The sequence below is a fragment of the Rhinichthys klamathensis genome, unplaced genomic scaffold (genome assembly GCF_029890125.1).
Source record: "Rhinichthys klamathensis goyatoka isolate OS25496 unplaced genomic scaffold, OSU_Roscu_1.1 h1tg000127l_1, whole genome shotgun sequence".
NCBI lineage: Eukaryota > Metazoa > Chordata > Actinopteri > Cypriniformes > Leuciscidae > Rhinichthys > Rhinichthys klamathensis.
In genome coordinates, this window is record NW_026606664.1 from 1365981 (window position 1) to 1390102 (window position 24122).

A 24122-nucleotide genomic window follows, 5' to 3' on the forward strand; every position below is an offset into this window, starting at 1 on the left:
GTGTGATTACAACCCCTTCACACACAGGCAATAAAAAAAGGGATCATTTTAGAAGAAAAGTTACATATAGCACATTTAAAGAATAAGAGGTTAAAGAATAACAACAACTTTAATGGAGTCAGAATAGTTATATTGGAGTCAGATAAATATTTGAATTATACACGTCATCCTTCAACTGCCTTTTGTTCCGATTATTGGTTAAAACTAGCAGTGTAAGCTTCAAGCCTTACAGTACAGTACTCAAGTAAATGCACTTTGTCCACCTCTGGTCGAACTTGCTAATGTGAAATGATTTATACCCCACATGAAATGGTTGTGAAAATGAAGACACTCAGACTGATTGATGCTTACCATACTTTTAATGATAAAAGTTGTGTTTTAAAAGAATTCAGGAAAAACTTTTCCTTTTTTAATTTCAATAAAGTAACTTTACATTTCTCATGTTTTTATGTATCCATTTAAGATATGGTGAAATCTTAGTATACACATTGGGTTTATTGGGTGAATTACAGTGTTCAGGATCACCGAAGGATGTGACACCAACTGCAGTGTCTCCACAAACCAAAGGACCTCCTGAATCCCCCTGTTAAGAAACACAGATCAACACGTCACTAAAATGCCATATAACATTAAAACTCACTTGAAAATGATTACATACTTCGCAGGATCCACAGTCGCCATATGCACACATCATCTTTGAGCCTAATTTTTTCTGTTGTCTTTTCCATTTTTTTTTACATGTTGCGTAATCCATTATCTTCACATAGGCCTCCATTAGACGATCACTCCCTGGACTGTTCATGCCCAGACGTCCCCAGCCCGCAACACTACAATTAGGATCTTTTTTGTTGACGTTTTTTTTCTTTAGTAATGATATCCAATATACATGTTTGCTTGGTGTGATTTTTTTCTCTAGCTGTAATTAAAAAGCATTCATTCATTAACAAATAGATTTATCTTTCATTAGATTAAACCACAGTTTATATTTTTCTCATTTTTAATATGAGGTTATAGTGCAGGAGCCCTGGAAGAGAATTTTTATATATTTTATTTTATTTTATTGTTTTGATTTTTGTTTTTTTTTGCAGCTGGAACAAGTGTAGACATTTACCTGCAAAAGCATAATGTCATTCTTCTCAATGTCCGGATGCTTGATGTAGGACTTTACTCCGATGCGGACTGAACCCTCATTCTCATTTTTTAGGTTATGTGCACCAACCACAGCTGTCAGTTTTTCATTTCTTTTGAAAGAAAGTAGTATTATTTCTCACAGTTTTATGCATTCTTTTATAAAAGCATATACTGATTTGATAACAAAAGTATGTAAACTATATACTACTGTCATTTCATATTAAAATTCTCCAGAAATAATCAATCATTATTGCAGTTCAGACTAAACAAAAGTCTTACTTAATTTGGCAATGTGCAGCAGTCAAGACAAACTGATTAGAAATGAGGAATCCACCACAGATATGTTCCCTGTTCTTCTGAAGAGAAACCATGTAAGGTCTGGAGTGGGGTCTGGCTTCTGTGCCGTTCACTATACCCACATTCACACGAGCTGAGAGAGAGAGAGATAGTGCTGTTAGTTGACATATTCGTCATGACAAGGAACATGAGGCATCAGCAAAAGAGTCCATACTGACATTGAATTAGTGATGAATCAATATGCAGTTCAGTTCAGTCAATCTCACCAGTGAAGGTCAGGTGTGGCAGCAGAGAGGCCAGCAGGAGCAGAGAGATGATGATGATGGTCATGATGAAGAAGACGATCAGTAAACTCTCATGATAAAACACTGTATACATATAAGGGTGGGTGGAGACATTGAGCTGCCCACAAGTCTTTTTTTTTTTTCTTCAGTTTGTGGATGAGTAAATATTGTTCTTGTTAATCCTTGTGGTCTCATTTTCAGGCCACAGATGGTTTGGTCTAGATCTAGAAGTACTAAGCAGGTCAGCATACATTTTGTTACTTGAATATTTTACAATTCATAACCTTAAATATCAGTATAAATTGATGGAAAACCAACATAATAACCCAACTGGTGAGGAAAGAGAGGTAGATAGAGACCCTTTTCACAGACTGATTATGTGTTTCCACAGTTATCAACATCGCAAATCTAGTAAAGTTTCACATATAATAAAATAAAAATAAAAAAATTGAATACACATTCATTACACTGTACTGTGTGTTACATTACCAAGGCAGTAAAAAAAAAAAAAAAAACACTGCTGTGAGGGTGTTTCCAAAGCAACGGCTGAGGGAGTGACAGCAAATTCCACATCAGTCTCTCGATATTTTTCCCCTTTTATAAAAAAGTCGCAGAAACGCTATCATGGATTTTTTATTACACTAATGAAGCAAATGGGAATACAAAAATGGTATTTGCTGTCGTCTCCCATTGACCGCTATAGAAGTTTATCCAATATGATGACTTCTGCTTCTGAGAACAATGGAAATGTAAAAAGGCTCCATTTAGAAGTCAGATTTAGAAAGCTGGGGATGTTGACCTCTGGTGTTGACTTGAGGGAATTGCAGAGGTAGATGAAGTAGGATGGATGGCAAACTTGTTCCATATAATATTCAGTTGAAATTGAATAAACAATTTATCTTACACTTCAGCTTTGTAAGATCTGACTTTGTAAACAGAACAAAAGACTCAGAGGTGAGAAAGACTCCCAAAACCTGTTCCTCATTCCTCTTAAATGTAATGTCTGAATTGTGTTTTTAATTGTTAAGGTGCAGACATATTTACGATTGTTCATTGTTCAGTGAATTTTTGCTGGCCAAATAAGTAGCTAAAAGGTAAAATACTTTAAAACAGAGAACGTTTTTAATGATTATACTATGAAAAATAAATGTTTGGACATATGTTTTCTCATTTTTAAATATTACCCCAGAAAGTTAGATTAATTTTTAGAAAAGCCATCATTGCAATTTGCAAATGCTACTTGGTGTGATATTTTGCCTCTAATGCAATCCTGTTCCATGGAGATGTTCATCTGGAATTTCCACTATACTTTTCCTCTCAGAACTGCTTCCCTAGAAATGAAAATGTCTTTGTCTTCTTAAGTATAATATTATATATAATATGTGTATGCTGCATAACGCTTAAATTTCCCCTTGGGGATAAATAAAGTTCTCTTACGAGAGGTTCTCTCGTATTGCGTAAGCTAGCTTACGCTGCGGGAAAGATTCATCTTTGCTGAGATATTGAAGCCAAAAATTATTTCATAATTTGTATCCATACACAACGCAGTTCCTCTGCGGCAGACCTAGAGCAGGCTAGCTAGCAGCTCATTGGTTCGCTCAGAGAGAACTGCTTAAGCCTATGGGAGAGCGGGGCTGAACCCGCTTCCAATGAGAGGCGCCCGCGCGCTCATTGCGTCATGGCCCGCCAGAATGGGCGTGGCCATGGTGTATATAACAGTCTCTCCCAGGCTTATATGTTGATTCATTTCATCTTCAGCAAGCTGCACGCTTCTGCTGTCCTGAGAAAAGCCGTCGCCGTCGAGAAGGCATCACTCTAGCGAGCTCCCGGACCCTGAAGAAGCCGGCCGTCTTCGCCACCTTCAGCCGCCCTGCAAGCTAGCGCCATCCGACGACTGTATCCTTCTCTATTATATCTAAAAGAGCCGAGCGTCTTGTAAAGATGTCTCGTTTTTCCTGCGGCTCTTGCCGCGCTCGTCTCGAGGACGGAGACCGCCATGTCATCTGCGCTCTCTGCCTGGGACTCGAGCACGCAGAACTCGCCCTCGCGGATGGAGGATGCGACTTCTGTGAGAGCCTGCCGTTGTCGTCCCTGCGGGCACGACTTCTGGCAGCAAAATCCGCTCCCGCGCCACCTACCTCTTCGCCGCGTAAGAAAAAACGCCGCTCCCAGAGGCCGCCGGAGCCCCCAGCGGAACCATGCGGGCCGCCGCCGCCGCCTCCCGCTTCCCGCTCTCCCTCCCCGCCCCTGCCGGACATACAGTTGCCGCCGAGTGGCCGCTCTGTCGCTTCCGATGACGCCGCGGAGGAGAAGGACTCCTGTTCACTGCTCGCTTCTGACAGTGAAGAATGGTCATCTCTCGGATCCACGAGAGAATCGGCGGGGATCCGCGCCGGGATAGAGGAGGAACTAATGCGCCTCCTCTCACAGGCCGTCGAACGCCTCGGTCTCGAGTGGTCTCCTCCACCCGAGCAGGCCCCGAACCGGATGGACGGCAGCTTTTTTCATCGGCGCTCGACCCCCGCGTGCAACCGGGCCGCTCCATTCCTGCCTGAACTTCACGCAGAGCTGACGAAGTCCTGGAATGCCCCGCTCTCGGCTAGAAACCGCTCTGATATATCCGCCTCGCTGCGCTCGGTGGACGGAGCCGCCGAGAAAGGCTACTCAGCCATGCCGCCCGTCGAGGACTTGGTCGCCGCACACCTCTGCCCGCCCTCTGCTAGATGGCGCTCTTCCCCCACGCTTCCTTCGAAAGCTTGCAGAGCGACCTCGAGCTTTCATGCTCGCGCCTACGCCGCCGCCGGTCAGGCCGCCGCAGCGCTACATTCGATGTCTGTCCTCCAAGTATTACAGAGCGATATTCTCCGTGAGTGGGCCGAAGGCGGTAGAAACCCCTCCCCCGCTGTCACGGATCTGAGAAGTGCTACGGACCTCGCCCTTCGCGCCACTAAAGCCGCCGCACAAGCTCTGGGGAGATGCATGGCCAGCCTTTGTGTTGCCGAGAGACACTTATGGCTCACGCTCGCCGACATGGGAGATTCTGAGCGCGCCGCGTTTCTTAACGCGCCCCTCTCCCCGACGGGCCTTTTTGGATCTGCTGTCACGGGAATCGTCGATCGCTTTTCTGAGGTCCAGAAAGCTACTCAGGCGATGAATTTGTTTCTGCCCCGCCGCGCTAGCTCTTCCGCGGGCCGCTCTCGCGAGCCTCCTGCCAGAGCTCCACCACAGCGCCCCCCTCCGCAGACTCAAACAGCCCAGCGCAGACAGGGCGGCCGCCCTCGCTCTCGCTCTGACAGCCGCCGCAGACCGCCGCCCCCACGAGGCCCGCGACCTAAGATCACGCTGAAGCCTGATCATCAGAAGTCTGCCTAGCAAAGTCAAGAAAACGACGGTGCTCTCCCGCTGCGGCCGGACCGCCGTCAAAGCTTCGCCCTCTGTCAGTCCCCGTTATTTCGCCGACTGCTGTAGTGTTGACCGCCACAAACAAGCCGGTGTCCCAGCCCACTTGCGAGCGACAAAAAGCCGTTTTTACGGCTACCCAGAGAAATCTCAAAAAGAGAAAATTTGCCAGTTGTGTAGAAAATGTGCCCACAATCATGTGCTCACCCATACACACAAGCATAACATACCCCGTGTCTCTATCAGAGCCCCATCACATGAAACGGGCACAGCCCGCTCTAATATCAGAGAACATAAACACGCCCACGAGCTCGTGCGCGTGTCCCCTCTCTGCTCGCTCTGTTTCACGGCCCATAGACTCCTCTCTGAGTGCAAATCCCGTTGCCACACACATTCAAAGCGCGCCCACACACTGTGTCCAGCCCGCTATGTGCAGCAATCAGGGTGATATAGCCATTCGGCCACTAGCCGCATGCTCCAAAGCGTGGGAAGCCATTCCAGGCATTTCCCCGTGGGTGCTAAGCATTATAAAGGACGGCTATCTGCTACAGTTTCGCCGCCGCCCGCCTCGTGCGCGCTCGCGGCTCGAATCTACTGTCAGCCCGCTGGCCGCCGGCACGCTCCGCTCAGAAATTGCGACGCTGTTGCAAAAGGGCGCCATAGAGAGAGTCCCACCATCTATGACCGAGTCGGGGTTTTACGGCCGTTATTTTCTGGTTCCCAAGAAAGACGGCGGCCTCAGACCGATTTTAGATCTCAGGTCTTTGAACAAAGTGCTCATGAAGAGACCGTTCAAGATGCTCACTACCAGGAAACTCCTCGCGCAGGTGCGCCAGGGGGACTGGTTCATCTCTCTAGACCTGAAAGACGCCTATTTTCAGATCCAGATAAATCCCCGTCACAGGCCATTCTTACGTTTCGCCTTCGAGGGTCATGTTTATCAATACGCCGTTCTCCCGTTCGGCTTATCTCTGGCGCCCCGCACATTTACGAAGTGCATGGATACGGCGCTCGCCCCCCTGCGGAGCCAGGGGCTGCGCATATTGAATTATCTGGACGACTGGCTGATTTTGGCCCAATCACAGACGGAGCTTCTGTCGCACCGCGCAGTTCTCCTCGACCATCTGAAAACGCTGGGCCTCTCTGTCAACTGGACAAAGAGCTCCCTTCAACCCAGTCAATCGATTTCCTTTCTAGGAATAGATTTGAACTCGGTCACGATGACGGCTCGCCTGTCTACACAGCGCGCGCGCAGTGTACAGCGACTGGCCGCCTCGTTTCAGATGGGCACCCGCTCACCTCTGAAAACTTTTCAGAGGATGCTGGGTTACATGGCCTCAGCCTCCGCTGTGCTTCAGCTGGGCCTTCTGCACATGCGTCCGCTTCAGCTTTGGTTAAACAGCCGTGTACCCCACCGCGCGTGGAACACGGGCCGCCAGCTGATCAGAGTTACGCAGACATGTCTCACGGCGCTGCAGCCATGGACAGTAGCAGAATGGTTTCGACAGGGCGTCACGATGGGGACCTTTTCTCGCCGAAAAGTCATCTCGACAGATGCATCCAACACGGGTTGGGGTGCAGTCTGCGAGGGCTCACCGGCCTTCGGCCATTGGTCGACACAGGAAAGCCCCTTACACATAAACTGTCTGGAAATGCTTGCGGTCGAGAACGCGCTTTCGCGCTTCCTCCCGCTCATTCGGGGACACCACGTCCTGATCCGTTCGGACAACATGGCTGTGGTCTCCTATCTCAACCGTCAGGGCGGTGTCAGGTCCAGGAATCTCTTCCTACTGACACACCGCATTTTAGTTTGGTCTCAGAGCCGCCTGCTCTCGCTCAGAGCGACGCATGTGCCGGGCCATCTGAACGACGGCCCAGACATTCTGTCCAGGAACCTCATCTCCTCAGGAGAATGGTCCCTGAACACACAAACGGTCCAAATACTGTGGCGGCTATTCGGCAGAGCAGAGGTGGACCTCTTCGCGTCAGAAGAGAACGCTCACTGCCCAATATTTTTCTCAAGGAGCGAGGACGCGCTAGCCCAGGAATGGCCTCGCCGCCCGCTCTATGCATTCCCTCCGATCGCTCTGCTACCACAGGTAATTCAGAGGATCAGGGACACACGCCACTCGGTGCTCCTCATAGCCCCGCGTTGGGAGAGTCAGAATTGGGTTCCGGAGCTCACTCAGCTGTCGCAGACAGCCCCGTGGCCCATCCCAGTCAGAGCAGATCTCCTCTCTCAGGCTCGCGGCACGACCTGGCACCCCCATCCACGGCGCTGGGCGCTACATGCATGGGTGATCAACGACTATTCGTTGATTTGCCAGAAGGAGTAAGAAACACTATCATGCAGGCTAGAGCACCTTCCACGAGAAGGCTCTATGCGTCTAAATGGTCTGTGTTCTCAAAATGGTGCACCGACAAACATCTGGACCCACGGTCATGCGAGGTGCCGTCTTTGCTTGTTTTCCTTCAAGAGATGCTGGACAAGGGCAGGTCCCCCTCCACTCTCAAGGTTTACGTGGCAGCCGTCGCGGCGTTCTCTGAACCCCGACGCGCTCAGTCCCTGGGCAAAGACGAGTTAGTCATCCGCTTCCTCAGGGGAGCTAAGAGGATGAACCCTCCGCGCCCCCCTTCGGTTCCTATCTGGGATCTTTCTATAGTTCTCGAAGCTATGAAAGCACCCCCGTTCGAACCGCTCGAGTCTGTGGACCTAAAATACCTCTCGCTCAAAACCGTTTTTCTGACGGCTCTGTCCTCAGTAAAACGCGTGGGGGATCTTCACGCGCTCTCATCCAGCGCTGCGTGTCTCGAGTTTGGTCCGAATGATTCTGTTGTCATTCTCAAACCTAGACATGGCTATGTCCCGAAGGCGATTGGTACCCTGTTCAGGGCTCAGATTATTTCCCTATCGGCTCTGCCTTCATCCGATAGTGAGCGCGACGCCAATCTCCTCTGCCCGGTGCGGGCTCTGAGATTGTACACTACGCGCGCTGCCGCGTTCAGACGCGCTGAGCAGCTTTTCGTGTCGTTTGGGGGGCGCACCAAAGGTCTGGCCACCTCTAAACAGACACTGTCTAGATGGATAGTAGACGCTATCGCCTCTGCTTACGCATCTAAATGCCTGCCCTGCCCTCTGGGCATCAGGGCGCACTCCACTAGAGGCATGGCCTCATCGTGGGCATGGTCCTGTGGAATTTCCATTCATGACATTTGTGTGGCCGCGGGATGGGCCTCCCCGTCCACTTTTGTCAGATTTTACAACTTGGAAGTTCCTGCCTTGCAGGCAAAATTACTAGCTGTCTAACGACCAGCTACCTAAGAAGCTGCATTACTGGGAGTCCCTCACACAACCGGTTCGCCCCTTGTGCTCTCCTTAAATGCTTATACACTTCATGTGCCCGCTCTGCCGGCCTCATACATGCTTATGTATACACTTCATGTGCCCGCTCTGCCGGCCTCATAATACATTCACTCCACGTTAAAAATCCCCCGGTATCACCCTGGGATTCATGAGTGGATTCATAGCGCGCACGGCGTTGACCAGGTGTTCCCGCAGCGTAAGCTAGCTTACGCAATACGAGAGAACCTCTCGTAAGAGAACGAATCGGTTACCTAACGTAACCTCGGTTCTCTCTAGAAGAGGGAACGAGTATTGCGTTCCCGGCCGTGCTTGCGCTACTAGCGTTTCGCTTCACGCTGAAATAAATCAACATATAAGCCTGGGAGAGACTGTTATATACACCATGGCCACGCCCATTCTGGCGGGCCATGACGCAATGAGCGCGCGGGCGCCTCTCATTGGAAGCGGGTTCAGCCCCGCTCTCCCATAGGCTTAAGCAGTTCTCTCTGAGCGAACCAATGAGCTGCTAGCTAGCCTGCTCTAGGTCTGCCGCAGAGGAACTGCGTTGTGTATGGATACAAATTATGAAATAATTTTTGGCTTCAATATCTCAGCAAAGATGAATCTTTCCCGCAGCGTAAGCTAGCTTACGCAATACTCGTTCCCTCTTCTAGAGAGAACCGAGGTTACGTTAGGTAACCGATTCGTTTTATAATATATCATCATCAAGTCTTTGAATCACGACACCAACTGCAACTTTGTTGCACACCAAAGGTCCTCCAGAATCACCCTGAGAAGAGGAGAAAGTTACAGGATGACGTGAATAAAATTGAAATGCTACACTGTAAAGAAAACAACAAAAAAAACGTAAATTTACAGGTAACGGCCTGTATTTTTTTTACAGAATTTTGCCGTTTTGTCATTATACAGTGAATGCCTGTTATTTTACAGATATTTGCTGTAATTTAAAGGTCCACTATTAAATTTACAGGTAATTGCTTGTATTTAGGTTTTACCTAATTTTTTTCTAAAGGAAATTGTCTGTATTTTAACAGGGTTATGTGTAATTTTACATAAAATAATACTTAATGTTTTACAGATTCTTTCTGTGAACTTACACTGTAAAAAAAATCCTAATTTTACAGAAAATAACTGATTTTTTTGATGATCATTTTCTTTAATTTTAAATTGTACTCAAAACACTGTAAAATTACAAATAATATCTGTATACAAAAAATTCTGCTGTTATTTTAGGTATTGTGACATTAATGAAAAATTCCAGTAATTCACATTTTTTATACAGAAAACTGATTGTATTTTTCATACAGTATTTTTTCCTGTTTTCTTAAAGGTGCTATATGTATTTTTTAGCGGCCTCTATCGGTGATGTTTCAGATTGCAACCAATTTTTACAAGAGCGCTCGTGCTCTTGCGCGTGCTCGAACACAAGAGCGAGCACTCATGGTACACCGGCCACACTGAGACTTTCAACACACCGGAAAAAGCATCACACAACATGCTGGAAACTCATGTAAACTCCCACTGCAACGTTACAATAATAGGCTACTTTTATCAGCTTGACGTTGAACCAATGCTCCATGCTCGTACCATGATAACGTTACATTGACTGCATTTAGCCAACATGTGGTGTTATCTAGCATAAGGCATTTCACTAACTATTCGTGTATCTTTCACAATCAGGCAGCAATTTCAACATAGATGAATGTATATGATAACGAAAACGGTTAGTGAACTAGACTGAACAATTTCAGTAACAGTAACAGTACTGTGTAACCAGGGCCGTGCACAGACCTTTTGAGGGGCATGTGCTGAAACTAAAAAAGGGCACCCCCCTCCCTTTTTTTAATATCAAGATTATTTAGTAAGCCTACATTAAAGGAGGAAATGGTCTCATCTTCATGACAAATTCAATAAAAAAAAATAGTCTCAAAAGCTTTAGATTTATTCACTATTAATAACCGTAATAATAATAATAGATAATATAGATATACAGGGTTTCAGGCCAGGGCTTCTTTAAACCTAATTTCAACAGCAACCTTCTGTGAGCCATGCTTGAAGATGTTTATGACTTTACTGTGATCCACTGGGCTGTCCCTCTTTATGGCTATGAGGAGAAGGTCTGCGAGTCTCTCCTCTGAGCAAAGGCTTCGGAGTTGGTTCTTAATTAACCTCATTTTGGAAAAGGATCTCTCCACAGTTGCAGTTGATGGCAAAAACCTGATACTGTGGAGGACCAATGTTGGTCTGTTGAAGATCTTTTATTCACTACACTTCCCATAAAATAAGCCAGCAATGAAGAAAATTATAAAATAGTGTGAAAAGTACAGTTGCAGTGAAAAGCATTTCTGAAGGATCATGTGACACTGCAGAGTACTGAACTAAAGATGCTGAAAATTCAGCTTTGACCACATAAATAAATTACATTTTAAAATATATTCAAATAGAAAACAGTTATTTTAAATTGTAAAAATATTTCACAATATTACTGTTTTTGCTTATTTTGGATCAAATACATTAAGCCTTCGAATGAATTAAATCATGAATTAGATTCTGCATGATAAAATATAAAGATTTCCCATTGATCTTCTGTAATGTTTTTATATATATATTTTTTAGTTACTACTACAACATTACTGTAGTAAAACCATGTTTTACTACATTTATGCATGTGAGGACGACCGGAGAGTATAGAATACTGTAGATTCAAAAATTAGATAGCGAATACGTGCATATTAACCGACTTGAATTAACCATAATTTAATATTATTACCATAACATTAAATGTTAAATGATTAAATGTTAATAAATTAAGTGTATCAGCAATCATAAATCAAAGAACACATTTCTTAGAAATATATGTTACCTAGGTGACGAGGATCACTCGTTGCTTTGTGTAGTTCCAGTACGAACACACCTGTGCTTATGATTCTCCGATGGAAACGGCGCCGGCGGCATCATTACATTTTCATCAACAGCTTACCAACTAGATTGTTATAGCTATATAGGCGCTCAGTTTTTCCTGTTGTAAAATACATTTGGTCAAAATCGCATTTTATAAAAAATGAAATGCTACTGTATGCACAGGCTATTTAAGTGTAGGTATTGGCTTTGCCTATGACTATGGCAAATGCTAGCATAGCCCTCTCTCTCTGGTCCCACATATCTTAGTCAGACATCAAATAAATAAAATATGCACTTTTATAGACAACGTGTTTAGTACTTATTTAAACAACAATATCTTTGTTTAACCTTGCAAAACTTCGTTCAGCTGCTGTCTGCTCTGCGGCTGCCTGGGAGCTTCAGTTCATTCAGTCACGATAGAGGGGGCGGAGTTATCAGCTTTACTGACAGTTTAAGATCGAACAAGATTTACACAAGCTCTTTTTAAGATCTTTCATTGGCTAAATATTTTTTAAAACAGACAGATAGACTTAAAGGGTGACCAATAGCATTCATTTATAAAAAAAAACAAAAAAAACACCACCACCAAAAAAAGGGCACTTCGGCAAAAAGGGCATGTGCTCTGCACAGGTTGAGCCCTACCTGTGCACGTGCCTGTGTGTAACAGTAAGATCGTAGGAAGTATGGATGTATGGAAAGAGGGATGGATGGATGAGTTGGAAAGGGGAAGGGTGGGTGGGGTCGAGAGCTAGAGGTGGAAAGGGGGGGGGGGGGGGGGTTAAAAAAAAACTGAGACGAACGGTATGGTGAAGGTGGGTTCCGTGTATATATACACAGACGGGGAGAGAGCTGATTAGTTGAGGCGTGGTCCTGCTCCCGAACTTCAATTAACTTGTTAACTACATTTCACTAGCGAGGACCACACCACAACTGCACAGAATTAGCTTTATGAATGGGATAAGGGTCGAAGGAAAATGGGGGAAAAGTAAACTACGGTTCTCCGTCTGGCTGCTCAGGGAGTCTGACCCGGGAGACTCAGAGTGGGGGCTTCGTAAGCAGTAAGCTGAGTTACTTGAAGACCCCCAAAGGTTTGGATGAGACAATGCGGGCTTGCGCTTGACGGAGATCGTTAAGATTATTACGGATGTACAAGCGGTACGCTTCGGAAGACCATCGACCTAGAACTCTGATTGTCTCGTCCGAGATACCCATGCTGGCGGCCGTGGTGGCTGCTCCGATCCGGAATGAATGTGTAGAGTAATGTTCGGGAGATATACCGGAGATCCTGAGAATACTTTGGAAGTGTTTGCTAAACCAGAATCTCGTGGCCATTTTCCTATTTTCCGTGAGGAAGAGTGGTTCTTGAGGAGATGAATGGTTGGCGTATCTGGAAGAAACGTATTCCGAAAGTGGCTCATAAGGACTGAGGAAGGAGTGGAGGCAAAAAATGTATATTGGAGACGACTCTCCGAATTGGTCAGTTTTACTTCTCTTTAGGTTATATATCAGAGAATCAGGCGTATGAGCGGTGATGTCTCAGAGGCTGGGATGAATGGCTGGATTGAAGGCTAAAGTCGACGGGGCGAATTCAGAGCATCTCAGGAAGCCGAAGTATGCGAGAAAGAACATGCATTCTAATGTTTGGCCTATCGATGGGCTCAAGTAGCCGGAACGTAGGGTGTGAATGCATTGGCTCAGGAGGTCAGAAGTCATGGGTAAGCGTTTGATGTTGAAGACTGGTTCTTGTTTTCGAAGACCTCTGATAAGCATAGATACGTGGGAGTGAGAAATGGTTTGGCATTGGTCGCCGGTGGCGAGTTTATAGATGAAATTAATTCCGGATAGGTAAGTCTGAATGGAGGATGCCCTGATATTTTGGTAGGAATGGGCATGAGTAACGAAGTTGCAGATGGACCAAACATTCATTAGGGGAAATGGGAGTTGGTAAAAGGAGTGGTAAGCCTTAAAACAGTTCCAACCGGTCAAGTAAGCAGAGAGGGTACTCTGGGCAAGGCCGTTGAGAATGGCTTCCCGCGAAGCATGTGAAAGTTCTTCCAGCTGTGGATTTAGTTGAAGATGGTGGCTGAAACGGTGGAACTGGCGTGGGATGGATGTCTGACTCTGGAGCTAAGATTCTGAACTTCTGAAAAGAGAAACGAGACAATGAGTCGGCTATGCTATTGTGGTATCCTGGAACGTGCGCTGCTCGGATGATGAACTGACGTTGCGCTGATATAAGTGTCAGTCTGCGGACTAATTGCATGAGCGCCAGGGAACTGGATCTGCCTTTATTTATGATTTCAACTACCGCTGAGTTGTCTGAGTGGATGAGTATGGAGTGTCGGGACCATTCATGCCCCCAAAGGAGGGCTGCTATAATGACGGGATACATCTCGTAAAGTGCGGATGAGGGAAAGTCTGGCTGCTGAATTAGATGGCTGAACTCTGGTGGCCACTCGGAAGCGAACCAGCGGCCGCTGTAGTAGCCGCCAAATCCGATGGAAGGCGCTGCGTCTGTGTACAGCTGAATTTCTTCTGGCTGTGTGACGTAGTCATTATAAAAGAAGGATATGCCGTTCCATGAAGACAAGAATTTCTGCCAGAGCCGCATTTCCATTTTGCAAGCTTCATCCAAGGTGACTTTGTCGTGTAGAGAGGGTATTGTTGCTGCTTTTGATAGTAGGTTGGAAAGGAAAGATTTCCCCTGGGGAATTATTCGGATGGCGTAATTAAGGTGGCCGAGGAGGGCTAGCAGCTGTTGCTTTGTGCACCTGTCTGCTAGAAGATAGTTCGATAGGAGCAATGAAATGCGTTGTGTTTTCTCAGCAGGAAGAGATGCTTGGAAGGAGATGGAGTCTAGGGTGATACCTAGAAACTCGATGGAGGTGCAGGGCCCTAGGGTCTTTTCTTTTGAAAGGGGTACGCCTAGTTCGGAAAACACTTTAACAAGGGTGGAAAGTCCTGAGTGTGGAGGTGCGGATGTAGGTGTGATGATGAGGAAGTCGTCGTGGAGGTGCAGGACGTAGGGAAGCCTGTGGTTGTTGATGAGAATCCAACATAAAGCCTCCGAGAGGGAGTCGAATATCTTGGGGCTGCTTCTGCAGCCGAAAGTAAGGCGCACTGAAAAATAATAAGCTCCTTTCCAGAATATTCCGAAGAAACGCCAGAATTCTGGGTGGATGGGCAAGACTTTGAAAGGACTGGTGATGTCTGCTTTTGAGAGCCATGCTCCATGGCCTGCCTTGCGGATGAGAGTGATGGCTTGGTCAATGGAAGCGTATTTCATGGAGAAGTCTGGGGCTGGAATGATGCTATTGATGCTGGGAATGTATGTGCCGTGTGGGGAGGACAGGTCGATGATTAATCTCTTTTTCCCGGAGTATTTCCTGGTGGCGATTCCAATGGGGCTGATGCGAAAAAGAGTGAAAGGAGGTTCTTTAAACGGGCCTATCATAAATCCCTCTTGGACTTCTTTAGCTATTAGGGTGTCGACGGTGTCTGGTTCGGAGAGGGCAGACTGGAGGTTATTGGAGAGATGAGAAGTGTCTGGGATTATTTCTATGCCTGGAAGAAAGCCGTTTATGAATCCATTGATAAGGAAATCTATGAACTCTCTGTCAGGGTGGTCTATTAAGGCAGTGGCTAATGCTTCTACCTTGACTGGTGTGCTGAGATACTGTAATAGTCAGTCGGGTAGAACAGTTGGGTTGTGGGGGCAAGAGGCTCTTAAGTGGGCGCCTCCGCAGAAGGAGCAGGTGTGTAGGAATCTGCAGTTGGAAAGAGAGCAGCCAAGATGGTTGAAGTTGTTGCATACCATTCTGCCTCCTTGGTAGAGGATCGGTCGTCCTCTTTTGTCAATTCCTTTGGGAAGTGGAACGTTGGCTGTGGGCTGTATGTTTAGAGGTTTCGGAATTAGAGGAGGAGGTGGGGCTGCTGTGGATAATCTATTGAATACGGATGTTTTGCGTGAGGAGGGTTGAGATTGAGAGGGTGTGATGGTGCATGCTGAGGCTGGATGTGATGGTGCTCCGCATAGTTCGCAGGACATAGAAGTGCGTGCTGCAAAGATCCGACAGTAGAGTTCTGCATCAAGAGTGCCCCAATATGTCCCCTGATTGAACTGCTGTAACCGACCTGCTGCTTGTGTGGCGAAAAGAACGTGGTAGTTGTAGAAGCCTGTTCCTCCAAAACGCACTGCCATGTCTAAAACGATTGATAGATAATCGTCTAGCTTGGTTCTTCGGTCGGATAAACAGAGCACAATATATCTCTGTAGATCGAGAAAGCTAAAGCAAATTCGGTGGGAGTGAGATCCTTTGAACGAGAGTTTAAAGGATGGCTGAACTGCATTAGGCCTTGACTGGTTTGCAGCTCTCTGGGCTGGCTAATATTTATGAGGGATGGATGGAGGAGCTGGGCTAGATCTGTGTAGTTACCTGATAAGATCTGAAGACGTGAGGCTGAAGAGGTTTGGGAGGGTCAATGGATTGATGAAGCTGGACGAGGAGGCGGTGCGGCTGTGGCCAGGGTATATGGGCTAGTATTTATTGGCAGGATGTCAGGGTGTTGGGAAAGGGAGGGGAAAAGGGTTAGATTAGTTGCGTAAAAGGAAGAAATAGGAAGGGGTTGAAAAGGTCCACTGAGAGGTAGAAGTCCTGGGTTTGCTGTATGAGGGACTTGAATTGGGTTAGTTTGTAGGGAAGACTCAGAAATAACAGGGGCCGTGTGGCTGTTAATGCCAGAAGGAAGGGTAGAAGGATGGATGCTGGGATGAAGGGATGAATGTCCGTGAGGATTTGTAGCTGTTTGTGAGCCTAAGTAAGCAAAGAAAGATGTCATGAATTGGGATAAGTCTGAGGTAGAAGGTGCAGATGTTGAAGGTAGTATTACTTGGTCTCCACTAGGTGGCGCGGATACTGCTGGCTGAGGCCGTTGTGGAGGCAGTGTGGTGACGTCATGAGTGACGATGAGGGGATCGCGTGTCAATGCCGGAAGCGTTGGAGGCTCGGAATTTAATTCTGTAGATGTTGTGTAAAGCTGAAATAATCTTGCTTTATTGTCCGATCGGCTGAATTGGATACCTTTGTCCTTAAGAGCTCGCTGCAGGCGAGCCACGGTCCAATTCTTGATGGTATTCTCTGGTCTGGGAGACGTGGCATGAGTGCGCTGAGAATTGCTACGGTTTGTTGAATGATGACGCGGTTGACGAGGAGAGCGATCGCGCTGGCTTTCGTGCCTGTGTCGATCGTTTATGGCAGTTCTCGTTTGCAGAGAAGAGCGATCCTGACGAGTCGGGGTTGGAGAAATCTTCGATGATGAACTGTGACGTGAATGCCCGCGGGACTGAGGGTTTCTACGACGGAACGCAGCCGGTGTGAATGTTGGCTGCCTATGGATTGTTGTGAAGACCTGACGCTCTGTGACGGAGGAGAGTTTCTGAATAAATCATCTTCGGAGTCAGAGGGGTTGATCCGCAGCTCGGAGTCCATGTCGAAAAACTGAGACGAACGGTATGGTGAAGGTGGGTTCCGTGTATATATACACAGACGGGGAGAGAGCTGATTAGTTGAGGCGTGGTCCTGCTCCCGAACTTCAATTAACTTGTTAACTACATTTATGTGGAGTTTGTGTTGTGCTGGAGGCAGGTCGTTTTTTGGTGTTTTCAGACTCCACTGTTACTGGATCTGGGATTTTCTGGTGCAGAGAACACAAGTGGTAAAAATAGGCAATAACATTTCTAAGGTTAAGCATATTAACACTGGAGCCTCTTTTATATTCAATATACACAGATGATTGCACATCACACACTGAATCTGTTAAAATGTTTAAATTTGCAGATGATACTACAGTAGTGGGGCTCATTTCTGGGGATGACGATGTTGCCTATAGGAAAGAGGTCCTCTCATTGATTGAATGGTGTTCCAACCACAATTTAGAGTTAATTGTCTCCAAAACTAAGGAGCTAGTGGTCGACTTCCGTAGAAGGGGGAAGGTGTCCCAGCCCCTGTACATTAATGGGGAGGTGGTGCAGCGAGTGGACAGTTTTAGGTTTTTAGGTACTACGATATCATCATCTTTAAAATGGGATGATAACATAACTACCATTACTAAAAAAGCCCATCAGAGGCTTTTTTTTCCTTCGCCAGCTGAGGAAATTTGGGGTAGCTTGTAAGGGTATGTTGCAGTTCTACCAAGCTGCCATCGGGAGTGTCCTTACTTTTTCTATTACTGTCTGGTATGGCAACTCTACTGTCCAGCAGAGGTTGCAGCTAGATAGGATAGTGAATACAGCCTCAAAAATCATTGGCTGCAAACTCTCCCCCATCCGTGAGATCTACGAGGCCCGTATTCGTCGCAAAGGCCTTAGAATCCTACAAGATGATACTCACCCTGCCAACTCCCTTTTCTCCATACTTCCATCAGGAAGAAGGATAAGAGCTATTAAGACAAAAACCTCCCGCTTCCTCAACAGTACATATTGCAGAGCTATAAAATCTCTTAACAGCCCTCAACCCATGAACCAGTCACTCATGGAAAAAAGGTACTCTTAACGAGTCTGCAGTATTTGCATATTTTAAATTTTTTTTTATTGTGTTTTATTATACTTTTTTATATATTTTATGACAACCATATCAGTGTCATTTTATAGACTTTATCTTTCTACTGTATAGTTGTGGATTTGCGCTCTGTATCCATATGTAATTGTCACTCCTATCTGACATCAGCCACTATAGCATCCTGGACTGTCATCCAAGTACGTGGTGAGCGGTGTGTTCCTCTTACTTTATTTGTCTGTGTCAAGTGTCATCCCGTGGGGGATATCGTTTGTGTATATAATTGTTCTATGTATTTGGTTGTATTTAGTTGTTATGAGCACACTGAAGCAAATCCCTAACAACTTGTACCGAGTTGTATGGCAATAAAGTACTGAATCTTGAATCTTGAATCATGTCGTTAGCTGCAAGTGCCATCGCATAGACTGTATATAAAAAGGAGAGAGGCTCGGGAGCGCGCATGCACGTCACATCCGATGGCTTTCGCAGCAAATCTGACCCGGAGACTTCACATAGAAATAGAAATACTGGCCTTCAGAGGTAATAGCAAAACCCGACAAGTGGACCATAATTGTAATGTGTGATTACAACCCCTTCACACAGAGGCAATAAAAAAAGCATTCATTTTAGAAGAAAAGTTACATATAGCACCTTTAAATTACATAAAAATGTATGTAAATTACATACAAATATAATCTGTAATTAAACAGTAAGAAAACGGTTAAACGATAAACGACAGTTAAAATGATAAAACGGTTAAATGACTGGAAGCCCCCCAAAAAACTGTAACATTAAAGTAAAACATCCTAAATTAAATAAACTGGAAAACACTGTTATTTTACAGGTATTTTCTGAATTATCACTATCATATATCTTCATTGTAAAAAAATATATATTTAAAAAAGGGTCAAATGACTGGCCAAACAAAAACCATAAAATTAAAGTAAAATATGCTAATTGTTTTATTTATTTTTAAGTGCAAAAAACTTTAACAGAAATGTGATGTCACCATGATTGAGATCAGTGTCTGCTTTAGTTGGGATCATGACCCTTGAGTTTTAACATTACTTATTCTCTGGCTGTTTTAACTGTTTTTGATACACATTTGTTATGGCAATAAATGCAGGAGAAAATATCAGATGATCTTGGTAATTTATTGGTGATGTTGTAGTCATCATATGGTGAACTGACTCACTGATATGACAGTCAAATCTCTGAATATTTTAGCTGAGGTTACCTATATGAACATCAGTTTTATACAAAGTCTATGATGAATGTCATACATTTTCACATGACCCTTGAAATATAGTGGCATCAGTATTATAACCATCTGAAATTTAAATTAAAATATATATTATACAGAAAATGTTTTGAGCTGGTTTATTTTTTAGGAGTATAGAGACATCAAGAATCAACATATCAATCTCAACAATGGTGACAATCAACAAAGCCTTTTTGTGACTTTATAATAGTTCAGAGTTGATCAAAAAAAAAATTTTCATTGTCACCATTATTGCGATTCATACGCTGATTCTTGATGTCTGAGTGAGTCTATATGATCCTTTCAAAACATTTTCTGCATAATGACTTAATAAAATCTGAGTATCGCAGCACTGCAGGATTTTCTTGGCATGCAAAATTAACAACTAATATTTAACGTCTTAATCAGATATTACACTAGGTGGCATCAATAAAGCAGGCAACTGCATGAAGACTATCAGTAATAAGTGACTGATCATTTGATCTGAGTTTCTCGCGGATTCCTACAATAACAAATATGTATAAGAAACACACAGTTAAAACAGCCAGAGGAAAAGTAATGTTAAAACTAAAGGGTCAAGAGCCCAACTAAAGCAAACACTGATCTCCATCATGGTGACTTTATTATTTTCAATAAAATATCAACATCTAAACCTCTGTTAATTATCAATAAGAGTGTTAGTATGAGATAAATAAAGTCTGGATTGTAATAAGGATGCAGAGATCTTGAGAGATCTGTTAGTGTTTAATGCTCTGTTGGTAAAGTCTGTTTAAAGTGTTTCTGTATGGTGTGTTTTGTGTGTCACCATTGTGTTGAAGAGTAGAGTCTGTGCTTCAGTCCAGGATGAGCAGAGAATCACTGATGAAATGCTGTGTGTTGCTTTATTTAACAGACAGTAACTGTGTAGTTGCTGATGCAGTGATGTTTAGTCACATCAAATCATGCATATAGTTAAAGGGTTAGTTCGCCCAAAAATGAAAATTCTGTCAGAAATGACTCACCCTCATGTTGTTCCAACCCCGTAAGACTTTCGTTCATCTTCGGAACACAAATTAAGATATTTTTTATTAAATCTGAGAGCTGGATCACTCCTCCATAGGCTTCTTAAGGGATCGAAACTTGCCGGCCCAGAAAAGTTAAAGTCATCATTAAAATAGTCCGAGTGACTACAGTTGCTCAATCTTAAGTTTATCAAGCGACGAGAATACTTTTTGTGCGCAAAAAAACAAACAAAAATAACTACTTTTTTCAACTATTCATTTCCTTCTCTGTGGGTCGGGATATTTCAGATAGTGAAATTGCGCAAAGCTTCTAGGTTGCACGTCACACGTAGGCTCACTATTGGCCGACGCTGGTCATGTGTGTGATGCGTGACGTACAACCTAGAAGCTTTGCATAGTTTCACTACGTGAAATATCACGGCCCACAGAGAAGGAAATGATTAGTTGAACAAAGTCGTTATTTTTGTTTGTTTTTTGCACACAAAAAGTATTCTCGTCGCTTGATAAACTTAAGATTGAGCCACTGTAATCACTCGGACTATTTTAACGATGTCTTTCATAACTTTTGGGCCGGCAAGTTTCAATAACACAGAAGCCTATGATCCAGCTCTCAGATTTAATCAAAAATATCTTAATTTGTGTTCCAAAGATGAACGAAAGTCTTACGAGGTTGGAACGACATGAGGGTGAGTCATTACTGACAGAATTTTCATTTTTGGGTGAACTAACCCTTTAACTGCATGTTTTTTAGTGAAAATTTCAGGAAACATATGTGAAATAACTGTGTTTCTGTTAAAAAGCTCAATGAAGATTTCTGTAAAAGTCTTTTGAACTTATTTAAATTAGGATATTTTACATTAATTTGATGGTTTTTGTATGGCAGCCATTGCTGACAGTCATTAACACTTTTATGGGATTTTTTTACAGTTAAGGTGTTTGATCATATATATATATATATATATATATATAACAGAAGTCTTTGTTTTAATTATGTAATTTTAAGGTATTTCTGCAATATTTTTATGTTTTTATACAGGTTTATACATTCGTTTAACATTCAACAGATTTTTTTATGAGATTTTTTTTTCTACAGCAGTTTGACTGTAAAAATACAGAAAATGTTTACGGTAAATATCCGTTTTCAAAAAACAACATTTTTCCGTAAAAATAATTTAAGGTTTTTTTACTGTAATTTGACGGTAAGTGGTTGGCAACTTTGCTGCCAGACTTTTTACCGTTTTTTAACAGTGTACACTATTTATGATGTTCCCAGAATATACTTTGTACCTGAAAAAAATCCTCCACGATCACCTGCGCACACCATCCTTGATGTCCTTATCTTTCTTTGGTATGGAGATCCATTTTACAGAGAGCTTTAGCTACAGCAAGTAATTCAATCCTTAATGCTGAAAAATCTCATAATGAATATAATGATAAACTTTATTGTATTGATAAATAATTTTACTTTGCAGAATAACCTGACTACTACTGTAGGTATGCTACTATGACTGCATGAGACTGCAGTTTTACTCCAGTTCTACGATCAGATCTTTTAGGCTTTGCTCAGACAAAACTCTTATTTTTGGCAAATCTGATCTTATTTTTTTTGGTAATTTGAACCCCTCAAAAAACATACAAATTACATTTCTCTGCAAAATTGTAGAAACAGATATCAGACATCAGCACTGTAACAAATTTAACGTAAAATCAACAGTAACTTACTGGCAACAAATATCCAGCAAGCTTCAGTATTTTATTCCACGGTAAAATTGCTGTAAATCTGACTACAGTAGTTCACAGCATACTGTATAATAACTTACAGTATATTTATACTGTAAAATTAATTACAGTTCTAGTTTTTGCACTGTATTTTAAAATACTGTAAAGTTACTATGCAGTATAATTGATTACGGTAGTTTTTATATTCACATACATACACATATACACACAAATAACTAACTATAATCTGTTACACGCTTAAAAAATAATTAAATATAAAGGTGGTCGAATGCAAATTTCACAGTTATATAACAGATTATTAGATTCACGTCAATTATGACAACACTCAGAAGTCAGTTTAAAAACTTTTATTAAAATTGAATTCATTAAACTGTAAAAACACTCTCCAGACTTGGCAGGGCCAATGCAGATCCCAGATTGTTGCTGCCTATAGAGAAAAAAAACAAAAATTGAGTTGCACTACAGCTTTACAGACATCAATATGATAAACAGCTTTCATTTAATTTACAGTAGCCTATATAGAACCACAATACATTCAACCAGGAGATGTGCCAATACTTAATACTTTTAAATGAAAATGAAACTATGTGAGGGTGAGTACATTTTTGGGTGTACTATCTCTTTAAATCTAATTATAAGATCCTGATCTCCTTGATCCATGTTACAAAGCTAAAACCGCTCTCATTTTATGAAATTTAATGCGTTCTTCATTAGCTGAAAATTGTATAGAAACAATAGTACTTACCTCTGTATGAACCAAAAGAGCGACTAATCAGCACTCTGCTATGTCGAACAACTGTACATACACCCTGAAAGAAATAGATATAACAAAAGATATTAAATTAAAATATGCATAGCTCACTATATAGTGCATAATGAAACAAACTGAGTGGAATTTGTTTCACTTGATAAACTGTTAATGAATCCTAAAAAATAAATAAGCGTATTAAGTGAATGATTGAACATCATTGTTCATTTATAAGATTATTTATTTATTTATTATTCGGGCATTTAACACTTAATTGAACATTAAAGATGACAAATAAGTGTAGGCTATGCTATCAGGCCAATGTCTGTAACGTTACATATGCTAACTAATACAGATATTAATGTTAATTTTAAAGTAGTTCAAAAAAGATTTTATCATAACATGATTTTGTAGAAATTGAAATCAGACACTAAACGGAGTAGGCCTACCTATTAAAATTATTTTTGAGATCGCTTGGGGTCTTAACAGAGTCCCGATTTCGAGGGAGAACCTGATTTGTCACAAATAATATGAGAAGCACCCAAAGTGACAAAACAGGGATTATGGCCAATTTCGTGAATATCAAACGAATGTCAAATATACAACTAAATTAACCGCAGTCCGTTGGCAGTGGCTGTATCCAGACATTAATAGTGCACTTGACAAAGTGAATGAAAACGAGTGAACAAAATCAAACCCTGAACGTCTGGTCTGAAGGACTGGCGCCGAGACGCGCTAATTCATTCGGCGAGACTTTCACTGCCTGTGTCTATTCACTTTAAGTGTACATCGGTTGTACTCACGTTATAAATGTATAATATGACTGAAAACGCTGTGATTTTCCCTTCAAGACGTGCATAACATGGATCGATTGTCGTAGGCGCTTATGAGGTCTCGATCGCGACAGGCCACACGCTCAAGGTGTAAGTTACACACAAATGTTCAGAAACAAGATCATTTCGATTACTTTGTTCTAAACTTGACATTCTTAAATTTTGAAATACACATCTTTAAGATATTAAATACAATTTTACATCTCACCTGGCTGGTTCTTGCTGGTAGTGGTCCGTCCTCAAAGGCTCAGGATGAAAAGGAAAATTAGAGTGACGATTGACTTTATGATTGCATGGTTGCCAGGTGTAGCCTATATCATCGATTTAACAGTAACATAAGGATTACTGTAATTAATGCCCCACTCTGTGTTTTTTTTTCTTCAAAGAATAGCATAAATTGACAGTTACTTTCCTGTAAATAGTTCTACAGTATGACAGCTGGAAATACATCAATAATACTGTAAAAGCAATAAAATTTACAGCAACTTACTGTAAACTGTTTTTACAGTAAACTTTCACTGATAATACAGCAAAAATACTGTGAAAACAACAGAAATCATTTACAGTGAGTGTATGAATGAATGAATGCATTCCATCACTTGCAAAATG

The 24122-nt window shown here is 43.0% G+C and overlaps 1 protein-coding gene across 1 annotated transcript; it reads right to left on the reverse strand.

Annotated features, from left to right (window-relative positions):
- Window positions 1-382: 382 nt before the first annotated feature.
- LOC130089212 (duodenase-1-like) lies at window positions 383-1797 on the reverse strand. The gene is made up of 5 exons (XM_056256429.1): window positions 1695-1797; window positions 1411-1561; window positions 1112-1241; window positions 659-916; window positions 383-583 (listed from the first exon to the last, which is right to left on the reverse strand). Exons 1-5 carry the CDS (start codon window positions 1756-1758, stop codon window positions 416-418), a joined length of 771 nt encoding a protein of 256 aa, XP_056112404.1. The 5' UTR covers window positions 1759-1797; the 3' UTR covers window positions 383-415.
- Window positions 1798-24122: the final 22325 nt, after the last annotated feature.